Source organism: Pteropus medius, unplaced genomic scaffold, assembly GCF_902729225.1.
Source record: "Pteropus medius unplaced genomic scaffold, Ma_sr-lr_union100, whole genome shotgun sequence".
Classification (NCBI taxonomy): Eukaryota; Metazoa; Chordata; class Mammalia; order Chiroptera; family Pteropodidae; genus Pteropus; species Pteropus medius.
In genome coordinates, this window is record NW_024349800.1 from 51010952 (window position 1) to 51023574 (window position 12623).

General features: G+C 53.0%; 1 protein-coding gene and 1 long non-coding RNA gene across 9 annotated transcripts in view; one reads left to right on the forward strand and one right to left on the reverse strand.

Moving 5' to 3' along the window:
* DNMT3A (DNA methyltransferase 3 alpha) overlaps nt 1-12623 on the forward strand; it is a 112727-nt gene that overhangs the window by 84447 nt on the left and 15657 nt on the right. For 6 of the 8 annotated variants that reach the window (XM_039887660.1, XM_039887661.1, XM_039887656.1 and 3 more), the window contains 6 exons: nt 10448-10663; nt 10919-11077; nt 11468-11575; nt 11856-12012; nt 12280-12429; nt 12535-12579. In XM_039887660.1, coding sequence (XP_039743594.1) covers nt 10448-10663; nt 10919-11077; nt 11468-11575; nt 11856-12012; nt 12280-12429; nt 12535-12579 — 835 coding nt within the window. Of the gene's footprint in view, nt 1-6994; nt 7098-10354; nt 10376-10447; nt 10664-10918; nt 11078-11467; nt 11576-11855; nt 12013-12279; nt 12430-12534; nt 12580-12623 lie in introns of those variants that run through there. The other 2 variants (XM_039887663.1, XM_039887664.1) reach the window with 2 other exon arrangements.
* On the reverse strand, nt 2751-7738 carry LOC120621885 (uncharacterized). The gene is made up of 3 exons (XR_005658327.1): nt 7504-7738; nt 7034-7182; nt 2751-5176 (listed from the first exon to the last, which is right to left on the reverse strand). It is a non-coding gene; the product is annotated as an uncharacterized LOC120621885 (long non-coding RNA).

The window sequence follows — 12623 nt, forward strand, 5'->3', positions numbered from 1 at the left end:
CTTTCCAGACCCTGCACTCTGCTCACTCACAAGGGGAGCTATGCACATCAGCAGCTCCGGGCTGGGGGATGAAAGTGACCCGGAGGGGAGAGGGAGGTCCGTGGAGAAGCCGTCCCCCCCATACGGAGCTGTAGGGAAAGGAAGGCAGATGGGCGCAGTGAAGAAAGAGGTATCAGCGGAAGCTCCAGAGCCTAGGGCAGGTCTGGCAAGTTGGGGCTTCCACGTACACACCATTAGGAAGTCCACATACACACTGTGAGGAAGTGTAGTGGTGACTGGGAGAGAATGGGGGAGCGGGGGAGGAATGAGGGCTGCTTGTGATGGAGGCGGGGAGAGATGAAATTGGGGGGTCAGTGGGAAGGTGGCTCCCTGACCCCTCATTGCTCTCTGGATCAGAAGAATTTGTCGGAGTGAATCATGCAACAGGCGGCAGGCGGCTCCTCCTTCCTAACAGATAGGCGGACAGCTGTGCTTGTGCTTCTCATCCTCCCTTCATCTGCCAGGAAGCAGATGCAATTGCAGATACCCCCAGAGATCTGGCCATTCCTGTCTGAGAAGCCTGGGAGGTTGCACCATTTCTAGTTCACCCTCTCTTCTTCCCTTGAGTCTTCCTGCCTTTGCAGATCCCAGCCTCCCCGAATTTCCTTTAGCACACGGAGAAAGCAGCTAGACCACATAATTTACCATCTAATTGCATGCTGTCTTGAGTGAGGGCTGCGGTTCCATGTGTGGTGGATCTTGGGCACACAATTAGGCTGTGAGTAACAGAAGGGTGGAGGCTCATCTCCTCCGTGTCCTCCACCTCCTCAGTATCCTCCCCTGGCCTGGCTCTCACAGGTGCTCGGAACATTGAGTCTTCTGGATCCTAGCATTTAAATGTGTTTCAGGCAGGCTCAGAGATGGGCTCTAGGATAGAGCACAGCCTCCTGGAGTGGGGGTGGGGTCCTCCTGCCCCATGGCATTTGCCTAAATGCTGTGGCTCTCCTGGGCCCATGTTTGGGAGGATGGCACAGAGCCCAGCCAGGCCAGCGCACTGCAGGTTGCCATGGTGACCCTTTGGCTTTCCCCCTGAAGGAGGATGGATTTCTCTTTCAGCCCAAATCATCTGCCTGGGCTGCCTCCATTCTATACACGCTGGGAACAAGACTGCCCAGCCTCACCACCTTCCACTTTCTGCCACAGGGGACAGGTTGTGGAGAGGCTCAGTTTTAAATCACAATCCAGTATCGCACAATAGCATGTTGTGGCTTGAAGGGCGAGCAGGAAGGGAAAGCCCAGGAGATGGGGCTTTACCTTTGACATGTGCCCTGAGAGGGCGTCCCTCTGCATCTCCTTCTGCCTACCCCACACCCCAGCCCACTTCTTCAATTAATGGCTCTGACTCTTTGGGTGGGCTTGATCCCTTTAGGCCTCAGTTTCCCCATTTGTAACAGGGGCAGCCAAGGCCATTAGTGGTTTCCACACCTGGCTAGTTCAGAATTACCTAGGGTGCTTTTATTAGATTCCTGCCCCCGCCCCCCCAAAGCCTGCTGATCTCCATAGGAAGGCCCGGGAATCTGTATTTTTTAAACCCTCTTTGGGTAATCCTGATACAGTTAAACCTGAGTGAGTTTGGGATTCTCTTGGCAAGATGATCTATGAGGCTCTTGTGAAAAGAAAAGGAAACTCTGCCCTGTGCTGGGCTGACTGGCCTCTCTGGGTTCCCAGGAGCTTCTGAAGAGTCCCTTGCAGGTTACTCTTGTCAGGAAGCGGGTGTTTCCTGGTCATGCTGGCCAAGCCAAGATCAGGCCCCACCTTTCCCCCACAGGAGAAGCCAGGAGAGAGAGAATGACAGGAAGGGGGAATGTTGCCATAACAACGAGCTCTAGGGAGAGGCCTCCCTTCCAGGGGCTGGTACTTCACCCCAGTCATGGTGGTTTCCATGGAAATGGGTTACTGAGGGACAGGGGAAACACTTGCCCCACTTAGAGCATTAGTCAGGAGCTGCCAGAAGGCAGAACATCTCTAGGTGGGAGCCTTGGACCCCTGTCAACTTTGAGTCCCTCCTGTCACCATGGCCTCTGCTCCCCGGGTGCAGGTCTGACACTTTCTCCCTGCTTAGTTGCTCTCTCTGCGACTGGTCTCCCTAGCAACAAGTCCTGCTAACTCCTTGCTGTTGGCTCCATGGCTATTTTTAGCTTCATTGCCAGCAGCCCAGTCCTGGTCATTTGCTTGCAACCTCCATGTAGACTGCAGGGGAATAGGAAAACAAAGATCCCCACCTCTTTGGGGGTGGCCTAGACCTGGACATCTTGGCCCCTTTAGAAATTTGCTATGGAAAACATCTGTCCCCAGCCCAGAACTTGGGCGATGGATCCCAGATGAGGCTCCTGAGGCAATGCTGACTTCAGTTTAGCAAACCCTGTTTTAATCCTTCACGATGCGCAAAGCACTCTGGTCCACCTTGCTCCCGTATGAAGCTGTATGAGATACAGTCCCTGCCCTCTAGAAATTTTTAATCTCGTGGAAGAGGAAAATGAGCACACCATCACCTTAGCACAGGCAAAGACTGGCAGGAGTACAAGGTGCTATGGAAGTATGGAGCGGGAGGAGGGGCAGGGTAGTTTTTCAGTGGGGAAAGATAAGGGTGAGGGACCAGAGCAGCACTGTCTAGTAAAACTTTCTGCAAGGACAGAAATGTTCTAAAGTCTGTGCCATCCAGGGGCCCCCAAGCCCCAACTATTAGACACTTCGAATGTGGCCAGTGTGACTGAAAACTGAATTGTTATTTTTATTTAATTTAAATAGCCAATACAGTACATGCAGGACAGTTTGGGTCAAGAGAAGCCTTCATGGGGGAGGTAACTGGTGGACTGGACCAAAGGATAGGTAGGATTCGAAGGGGAGGGGCAGGAAAAGCATGAGCAAAGGCACAAAAATACACGTATTTGGGGAATAGCGAGTGGGTGGGCAGAGTGTAGGCTGTGTGACGTAAGTGCTGCAGATTGTGGAGGCCTTGCGTGCCACGCAGAGCGCTGATGTAATCGGCAGGCAGTCTGAGGTCTAGTGCGTAGCACCGAAGCTGCCAAGCTGTAGGTGGGAGAATGACAGGATCAGAATAGACATCCAGATGTCCTGATATCACGGCCTTTTGTCTGGATAAAGTCTCTCTGGCCTTGAGGTCAGTGGAAATGTTTGTGTGGCAGAAAATATGCAGCGTCTTCCCAATGTATGGCTTTGCAGATGACTTCTAGGGATGGTGGCTCCTCTGATTGGAATAAAGGGGACTCAAGTGGTACATGTTAAAATCAGTCACACGGGTGTGGCATTCCCACCTGGACCTGTGGGAATTACTGCCCTTCGGTGGGGGACATAGCCTAGTGTCTCAACCCAGTTCTGTGAGCCGGAAAGTCAAATTAATGGCATTTATCGTGATCATGCTCTTCAGAGACACAGGAGGGTGACGTATACCAGGATGTCAAATTTACCAGCTTATTACAGGACTTGTCTTTGCTACACAGATCCTCAGAGTTGCCCTGCTGTTTTCTGGCAACTTACTGGTATCAGAGTCATTGGAAAATGTAATTAAAATTAGAAGTTTGCTTGATGAATACAGGATCGGGGCTAAGAGAGTCAGGTGTCCTTAAGAGGTATTTTCATCACTGCTCTCTGCTGGCCAAACAGGAAATGTGCCCTCTCTTTCAGGTCACCCTCTCTTTTGGACCATGCTGGTTACTTCCTCTCCAATACTTCTTTTAGGCTCTTGACATCCATCAGATCTTCTTTTCATCGAGGAGTTCCTCCTTTCAACATACTCTTTATAACATTTCCAAGAACCCGGCTATTTTACATGACCCTCCTATTTTAGGTTGACTATCTTTATCTTAATCAAAAGACCTATCCTAGTAATCACCCAGGGAGGGTTACTCTGGAAGGATGAGGACATATGTGACCTGAGGATCCTAGAAGGCTGCCTTGGTTTTTTCCTGACCTTTTACTAAAGTCACCTCTTGTCCTAGATCTTGAAGTCTCTTCTGCTTTGGGGGTCTGTCTCTGCCTACTTAGCACAAAGGAGGCACAAATCTCTAATGGAAAAAGGTAACTTTTCCTGTCCAATAGCTACAGGAAAGGGATGGTGCCCTAGGTTGGCAGAGGGACACCTTTGAGTTTGGGCTTCCTTTTGCTTAAGTTGGGAGCTTTGTGGAAGAGGTAAGATTTGAGCTTCATTTTAAAGAATGAGAATGAAGTTTAGCAGCTGGAGGGAGAGGCTACGTTTTAAGTCAGCCAAAAGAAAGTGAAACTGACACTTTGAGCCCTGGCTGTATGCAGAGGCATCATTACTCACTGTCTGAAGAAGTCCCAAGATGAACAGAGTGTAGAGAAGAAGGTGTTTAGCCTTATAATAATGGAAAAGGAGATGCCATAGATGAGATAGAGTGTTATTAAAAAGAGCCAGCCAAGCCTGACCATAGACTTCATTTTGAGAGGAGGCCTGGGGTGAGGTGTAAAGTGGCCTGTTGACAGGGCCTGGATGCCAAGGAGGAATCCGTGAGAGAAGCCGCTAAGCAAGTCATATTACATTCCTTAAAGGGTAGGAGCAGGCAAGAGGTATAAATTCAGGTCTTTTCATCTCTGTTCAGGGTTCTCCTGAAAAATTATACCAAGCAGATATCTTGATTAGGTTGAAAGACAGGTTGGAGCAGAAGAGGGCCTTCTTGCTGTATGGATTCTGGGTCTCAGATGGGGTTGAGATAGGGAAGTTTGTATTCTCCAAGTATTATTTGGAGAGGGCACTCTGGTCTAGAGTCCTCCTACCTCTTCAGGGCTCGCTTGCCCAGAAGGGTGCCGAGCCCCAGCAGTGATGGTTGGCTCTCCTTCACAAGTCATCTCTTGACTTCATCAAACCAGCACCTGTTCTAGCTAGTATGTCCCAGCTGACTGTGGGGCATTATCTGCTTAAGAGATGCTGGTATTTCAGAGCCTGGGAGGGCAGATGTCATCACTTCTGTTTTGCAAATGAAAAAACAGACTTCTTGGGGTTAAGTGGCTTGTTCAAGGTCATGATGATGGTACCAGAAAGCAAGTCCAGATCTTCTGACAAATGCCACTGGCCAAAAAGCCCTCGGCTGCTGTGAGCATTTATCTTCAGTTCTGCTCTTCTTTCTTATTCATCTTGCAAACTGAAACCAGGCTAATCCTGCCAAAAATACCCATTCATCTCATCAGAAAACCTGTGGTTATTCTTCACTGCTATAGGATCTATCCACTGACATCTTTCTCTGCACCTTTTAGCTTTAGTCGTATTGGCTGCCCCCCACCCCCAACCTGAAAACTAAATGTCTCTCATTCCCTGCTTATCCTACCTCATTCCAAATCTTATTCCTTCTCCAGGCTTAGTCTCTGCTCTGCACTGATTTATGTAACCTCATTTATCATCCATACGATCCATTTTTTGTTGGCTTCTAAGCCATCCTGGCTCATTGGGTTTGTTATTTGTGATATAGTTATCTTTACAGATGTTTATTTTTCAGAGACCTTGTCTCTCCAAGTCTAGTTGACTCTGTCAATTCCTTGTGTGTCTGTCCTTCTTGGGGCCTCTGCTCAGAAGGGAGCTTGAAATAGTTGAGGCTGTACCTGGAGGCTCCACCTGGAGGCTCCAGAAGATGAGGAATGTAGTATTCTTGAGCTGCAGGAAACTGTGCTTGGAAATGAAGGAAATGCCACAGTTTTGCTTTCTGAGGGTTTAGTTACTGGAGATCAGCTACAGTCCAAAAATAATAAATCTCCCCAACCATCGACATCATCATGGCTCCATGGTCCAGAATCACCCAGAGCAGATGATCCTCCTTCTGACACTATGTCACAATGCCTAGTCATTCACCTCACTTCATCAAATCATATTGGCATTTTATCTTACATCATCACAAGAAAAAGTGGGAGTACAGTACAAAGATATTTTGAGACCCCATTCATATAACTTATTATAGTACACTGTTATAATTATTTGATTAGCTGTTGTTAATCTCTTACTGTGCCTAACTTATAAGTTAAACTTCATCATAGGTACGTGCAGGAAAAAAACAGTATATATAGTGTTGGGTACTACTCTCCACGGTTTTGGGCACCCACCAGGGATCTTGGATCCAATACCCGGCAGATAAGAGGGGACCAGGAAGAGCAGCCCTGTGTGAGCCCATGGCAGTGGTCCCAAAAAGAGAAAATGAGAAATCCAAGACAGACCCAAAGTGAACTAGGGGACCCAGGTTGGCCAGGAAGAGATATTCAAAGCCTGAACTCCACCAGCCAGCTTTTAAAGGCACCCCTCTCTAGCCACCTGTAGCGTTAAGAGACGACCCCCTCCACACACACCCCCAGTTCTTGTTCTGGAGGGCCCCCAATTCTGTGCGGGCGCTTTATGTCCATCTCTGTGTGCTTAGGGTTTACCTTCTGCTTCTTAGTCTATTCGCTCGTTTGTAAGCTTTTCCCTTTTTTTTTTTCGGTGTGTTCTGAGAAACTCACTTTTAACAACTTTCTCCCGGCTCTCGCAGACGGTCCAGAAGCTCCTCTCTCCTTTCGCCTGCACTCCCAGTTTACCTCCGCAGCTGGAGAGCTGCCCCGTCCCCTCCCGGCTCCCCGCCTTCCCTCCCAGCGCTGCCAGCGGGCTCCCCGCCTTGCCCGCTGGCTCCGCACTCAGCTCCCGGCGAGTTGGGGGAGAGGGGGCGGGGACGCCCGGCCCGGGAGTACGGGGAAGGCACCGCCTCCAGCCCGGCCGGGGCGGGCCCTGGGAACGGGCGGAGGCCCAGCCGCGCCCCCAGGCCCCCGCGCCCCTCGGCCCGGAGGAGAGGGGCTGGCCCACTGCCAGCGTCTGAGAGCCGGCCCCCTCCCCCGGCCCGCTCGCAGCCAACCAGGCACTCCAGCGGGGCCCACGTGATCTGGAGTTCTAGACAAAGAAAATGTTCAAGCCCTCCCCCCTCCTCCCCTCCTCCTCTCTCTGGCTCTCCTCCGCCCTCAGCCCCATCGCCCCCTTCCCCCCCCCAGACGGGCAGCTACTTACAGAGCTTCAGGGCCGGGCCTCACACCTGAGCCGGACCACAGAGGGGCTGCACCTGGCCTTATGGGTAGGTTCCTGGACGGAGCCCTGGGGAGGCTGGGGGCGGGGAGGCGGCAGTGCCGGTGGGAGGATCTCTGGGCCGCTGCAGCCCTCTGGGTTTGAGAAGAGTCAAGTAAGCCTCCCTGGCCCGCACGAGCTGGCTCCCCTGCCTGGCTTGAGTTCTGGAGATGCTGAGTTACTGCTGTCCCACCCACTCCCTCCTCAGGAGCCCCAAGCCCCACTCCTCCCTGCGCTCAGGTGGGACCTGGTTGTTCAGGGACCAGGAAGAGCAGCCCTGCGGTGAGCCCATGGCAGTGGTCAATGGGCTGGGGAACAGGCCCCAGCCACAGGGTGCTGGGAGCCCAGGAGTTGGGCCGAAAGCAGCTTTTTTGCTGAGCTGGCTGGCAGTTGGGTGGTTGGCATTCCCTTCTGACCTGTGTTCCTTCCTGGTGGACCACGCTGTCCTCAGGCTGTGCCAACCTTTCGGCCTCTTCGTGTGCCATGGGGCAGGCGGCCAGGAAGAAGTGGTGCTGGGGATGGAGGGAGCAGTGCGACTGACAGGGGGCTGTGGCACATCCGTGGGTGCCGTGGGAGGCAGCCTGACACTGCGCTGTGGCCTGCGACAGGAGAGGTGCCTGCGACAGCCCTGGATCACTGCACCAGCGGGGAGTCAGCATGGGTTCCCAGACCTCTGACCTTTGGAACAGGAAGCAGCCTGAGTGCAGAGGGGAGTGGAGGTGGGACAGCTGCCCGAGGAGATGGGACTGGACGGGGAGGCTTCGCCTCCACTAGAGTGGAGTTGCCAGTGGCTTTCCAGGCTGGACAAACTCCAGGCAAAGTGGCTTCACTGAGGCGCAGTGGTTGGAGGGTAATATAGGGTCTTCCTGATCCTGCCCAATCTCTCTGGCCACCCTGGGATGGGGTCTTCTGAATTAGGGGTAGGAGCCTTTAGTCCCAAAGCCAAAGCCCTTCTTTCTCCTATTGTTTGCTTAGGGAGATGGGTTGGAGTGAAGGTGGGAAAAAAAACGCATTCCCGCACTGCCCTGGGCAGACTCCTCTAAGGTGGCCCCTCCCCCACCCAACCACCGTCTCTGCCCCTTCTTCCCCTTTTCACTTGCCTCCTGCTGCTAACCCACCCCCTCTTCCTTCCCCCATCCCTGCTGGCCTTGTCACGAAGGAGGCCCTCTTCCTCCTCCGTCTGCCAGAAATTGTGCTAAGTGCATGTTCTCCTGCACCCTAGTGGGTTGAAAACAGCAACCATCAGCAGCAAGCATCTGACAGCTGGGGGAAGTTGTGGGGGAAGATGTTCAGGAACTGGCTGTGGAGGGGTGGAGAAGAGAGACAAAGGGGCTGTGGGGGAGTGTGGAGGGTGGTGTCAGGCACGACTCACTTCTAGACCTGGGGAGCCCGGCGCCCACCCGCTGCTGCTTGCTGTGGAAGTGACTTCTGGCTCCTTTCATCAGAAGGCCCCTCTCCTGCCCTCTGTACAACTTGTTCTGGCTGAGGGGCCTTGTCCTGGAAGCAGGGTCATTGGGTCATCCAAAGCAGCACCCTGGTCTAGATCAGTCATGTTTGGACTTCGAGGAGGCAGGGTGAAGGGAAGGGAGCAGAGACAGCTAGGCATGGCGCTTATCTGAGTGGAGCTGGTAGGGTTAGGGCTGCAGCAGCTGATGATTCTAGAAGAGAATCCCCTCCCCCTCTGGTTGAGTGCATACCTAGGCCCACCTTCTTGTGGGGGAGGAGGCGGTAGATAATTGATAGGAGGAAGGGGAGGACAAAGTTCCACCAGGTGAGGGGCTAGGGAGGGATGAGCAATTGCTCTGTATCCTGCCACCTCATTCCCTCAGCTGTTTGTGGGTGGGGGGCAAAGGATGCATCATCCCATTTTAGAATTTGTTGAGTCAGAGAAAGAACAAGATTTGGACTTCCATCCTCAGTGTTTTATTAGGAATCGCCACCAGAAGCCAATTGGCTGGGAGCAAAGACTTGAAAATCGAATGAAATGAAATGAATCTCTAAGACAGTAGGCCATTGAGCTTAAAAACCAAGATTCTTAGCCTAGAACCTTGGGATGGGGGGCAGGGGCATGAGCCATTGACAGGCTTTGGAGAGTCTTGGACTACTCGATACCACTCAGAAAAGGTTAAGAGAAATCTGTTCAAATGCCTTCGTAGATTGGAACAACTAGGGAGAGAAGGGTCCGTTCCAAAGTCAGCTGTTAATGAGTTGCAAGGCTAAGATAGGGATGTAGATGCTCGACTTCCAACTTAGGACCCTTATATTCCAGGTTGCTTTCTGATGTTCTTTTCTCATCTTGATGGGTTTACATTAACAGCTGCAACCTCTCAGGGAAATCTTCATGTTGAAAGATACATCAAAGATGGGATTTTGTCTCTCTGCATGAGCTGTGGTGGACGGGCTGGAGAGCCTTGAAGTGTCAGGGCCACGTGTTCTAGATTCAGTAGCCCAGAACCTGGGGCAGGGTGAGGTTTGAACAGCCCTCAGCCCTTGGAACTGAGGGAATCGAGGGTTTCATGGCCCTTTGCAGGGAGATGGGAAGCCTGGAATAGTTTGTGAGAAGAAATGCGCCTGCGGGGCAGAGCCTGAAAGATGAAGTTCGAGATGGCGAAAGGGCGGAGGCTGTCCAGAGAGGATGCCTGGCCTGTAGTGTGTGCTCAGTGAATAACTGTCGAAAGAATAAATGTATTTATGTATGGACCTGAAAGCTGCACATAGAAGGAAGGGGTGAATCTGGGAAGAGGACGTACATTGGATGTGATCGTGAGAACTCCAGCATGGCATGTGAGCGGGCAAGCTCTTCCGGGGCTTTCTGTGGTGTTTGAGCAGATGGGGAAGGAGACGTGCTCTTTAAACATAGTGATTTCATCATTAGTAGACATCACGACAAAACTAGAATTGTGGTCTGGACGCCACATGGTTGCCCAGGAAAATTGTGCAGAAAAGGACAAGAGGATAGATTCTTGATTGGGAAATACATTAGGAGAGGATGGAGCCAAAGTCTGTGCTCAGGCAAAGGTGCACAATTCGTATCCGAACAGAATTAACTTTTTCAAGTCAGAGGATGGCCAACTAATAACAGTGACAAATCGGGAAAGATTCGACCTGGGAGGAAGCTTTCCTAAGAGGCAGGAGAGAAGGCTGGAATTGAGCCCAGTGATTGGAATTTACCTCTCAACTTCAAATCTTTCTGTTTTCGGTGGCAGGCCAGTTGAGTTGATGAGGGAAGAATCTCTCCAACCCTTTACTTCCCATCACTGTCTCCAGACCACGGAGATTGAGAGGAGTGCCCTAAGTATATCAGGTGGCCTTGCTAATACCTGGAAAGGTCAAGGTAACTCCTGTTTCTTATTTCCCCAGGCTGAGAAGAAAGCTAAGGTGATTGCAGTAATGAATGCTGTGGAAGAAAACCAGGGGTCTGGCGAGTCTCAGAAAGTGGAGGAGGCCAGCCCTCCTGCAGTGCAGCAGCCCACCGACCCCGCATCCCCCACTGTGGCCACCACTCCTGAGCCCGTGGGGGCCGATGCTGGGGACAAGAACGCCACCAAAGCAGCCGATGACGAACCGGAGTACGAGGTGAGCGGCTTGCTTCTTCATCTGCCTCGTCCAGCTCTGTCCTGGGTCCTTCCACTGCCAGCTCCTCCCGTCCTGCTCTCCTCTCTCCATCTGGTCCCAGGCCTCTTCGTCTCCCCAGTTTTGGTTCATTCAGATGGAGCTCCCTCCTGGCGGTCCTGACTCTCAGATGCCCAGGGTTGGGTTGCCGTGGGGGGGTGTCAGGGTGGCAGGGCCTCGTGACCACTGTGTAATGACTTCTGCTCCTTGGGGCTCCAGGACGGCCGGGGCTTTGGCATTGGGGAGCTGGTGTGGGGGAAACTGCGGGGCTTCTCCTGGTGGCCAGGCCGCATTGTGTCTTGGTGGATGACCGGCCGGAGTCGAGCAGCTGAAGGCACCCGCTGGGTCATGTGGTTCGGAGACGGCAAGTTCTCAGTGGTGAGTTGTGGGGTTCGGCGGTGGCCTTGGGGAGGAAGGAGTATTAGTCTCAGGGCCTTTGGTTTTGGCTGGGGGCACGGCATGGAACTGGGGTGATAGAAGTGGGCTCTGCTTTCTCTCACTCTGTGTGAATGGATGAAGCCTGCGAGATAATTAGGTTGCTCTGGTGGCTCAGTGAGCTAGGATACTTGCCAAGGGTTTGCCTTTCAGGAACCTTTTCCCCAGAATTCCCTGCCTGCTTGCATTCAGGTCCTTTGCATCATGTAATCGTACATGTATCCGGTCCTCTCAAGGGCAGAGGCCAAGTCTTTCTTGCCAGTTGCCAGGCACGTGGTGGGTGCTTGATGAGCGTGGAAGAAGGAAAAACAAGGGTGGTGGTTGTCCCTCCAGGTGTGTGTTGAGAAGCTGATGCCGCTGAGCTCCTTTTGCAGTGCTTTCCACCAGGCCACCTACAATAAGCAGCCCATGTACCGCAAAGCCATCTACGAAGTCCTGCAGGTGAGCGCCCTCAGAGAGATTCAGAGAGGGAGCTTAAACAGCAGGGACTGCAAGTTGATCTAGAAGCTGGAGCACGGAGGTTAGGCCCGGGCAGAGGGGCTGCCTGCCAGGCCCTGTAGAGACTCCTTTTGTGTCCACCTCACTCACCCCTTTTCTGCACTCTCCCTCCCCGGACATTCCCCTATAGTTCTCTCCTCCCCTGCACCTTTTCCTACCTTCAGTACTCACATCTGTCCTCCAGCCCGTCCTGATGCCCTCCCCCACCCATGTTGCCCGGCAGGTGGCCAGCAGCCGAGCGGGGAAGCTGTTCCCAGCGTGCCATGACAGCGACGAGAGCGACACTGCCAAGGCCGTGGAGGTGCAGAACAAACAGATGATCGAGTGGGCCCTCGGGGGGTTCCAGCCCTCTGGCCCCAAGGGCCTGGAGCCACCAGAAGGTAAATGCAGGTGCCCAGTCCAGCCTTCTGGGACCCCTGCCAGCAAGAGGGGCGAAAGTCATGCTTAGGGGGAGCCCCCAAGGCCTCCGTTGAGGGGCCCGGTGGGAATGGCCACAGTCTCCCTCTCCGGGGGTCTGGGTAGGGGCAGTACTGCTCTGGAGCTTAGAATAACCTGCACCCCATTGTAGGTAGAATGGAGGAAGGGAGGGACCTGGGATTCCTTGTCAGCTGGTAACCTAGATCTTACCACCTCCTTTCCCCGCCCAGAGGAGAAGAATCCGTACAAAGAAGTTTACACAGACATGTGGGTTGAACCTGAGGCAGCTGCCTATGCACCCCCTCCACCAGCCAAAAAGCCCCGAAAGAGCACAACTGAGAAGCCCAAGGTCAAGGAGATTATTGATGAACGCACGAGAGGTAGTTGGCCTGGCTCTGGAGAGTGGCATGGCGAAGCCAGCGTTCAGAGGAGCAGGTGAGGCCCTCGCGGCCACCTCTGATGCTTGGCTTCCCTCCCCTCCACAGAGCGGCTGGTGTACGAGGTGCGGCAGAAGTGCCGGAACATCGAGGGTGAGTCACGGTGGGTCGGCTGGACAGTCCCTGAGAAGTCAATG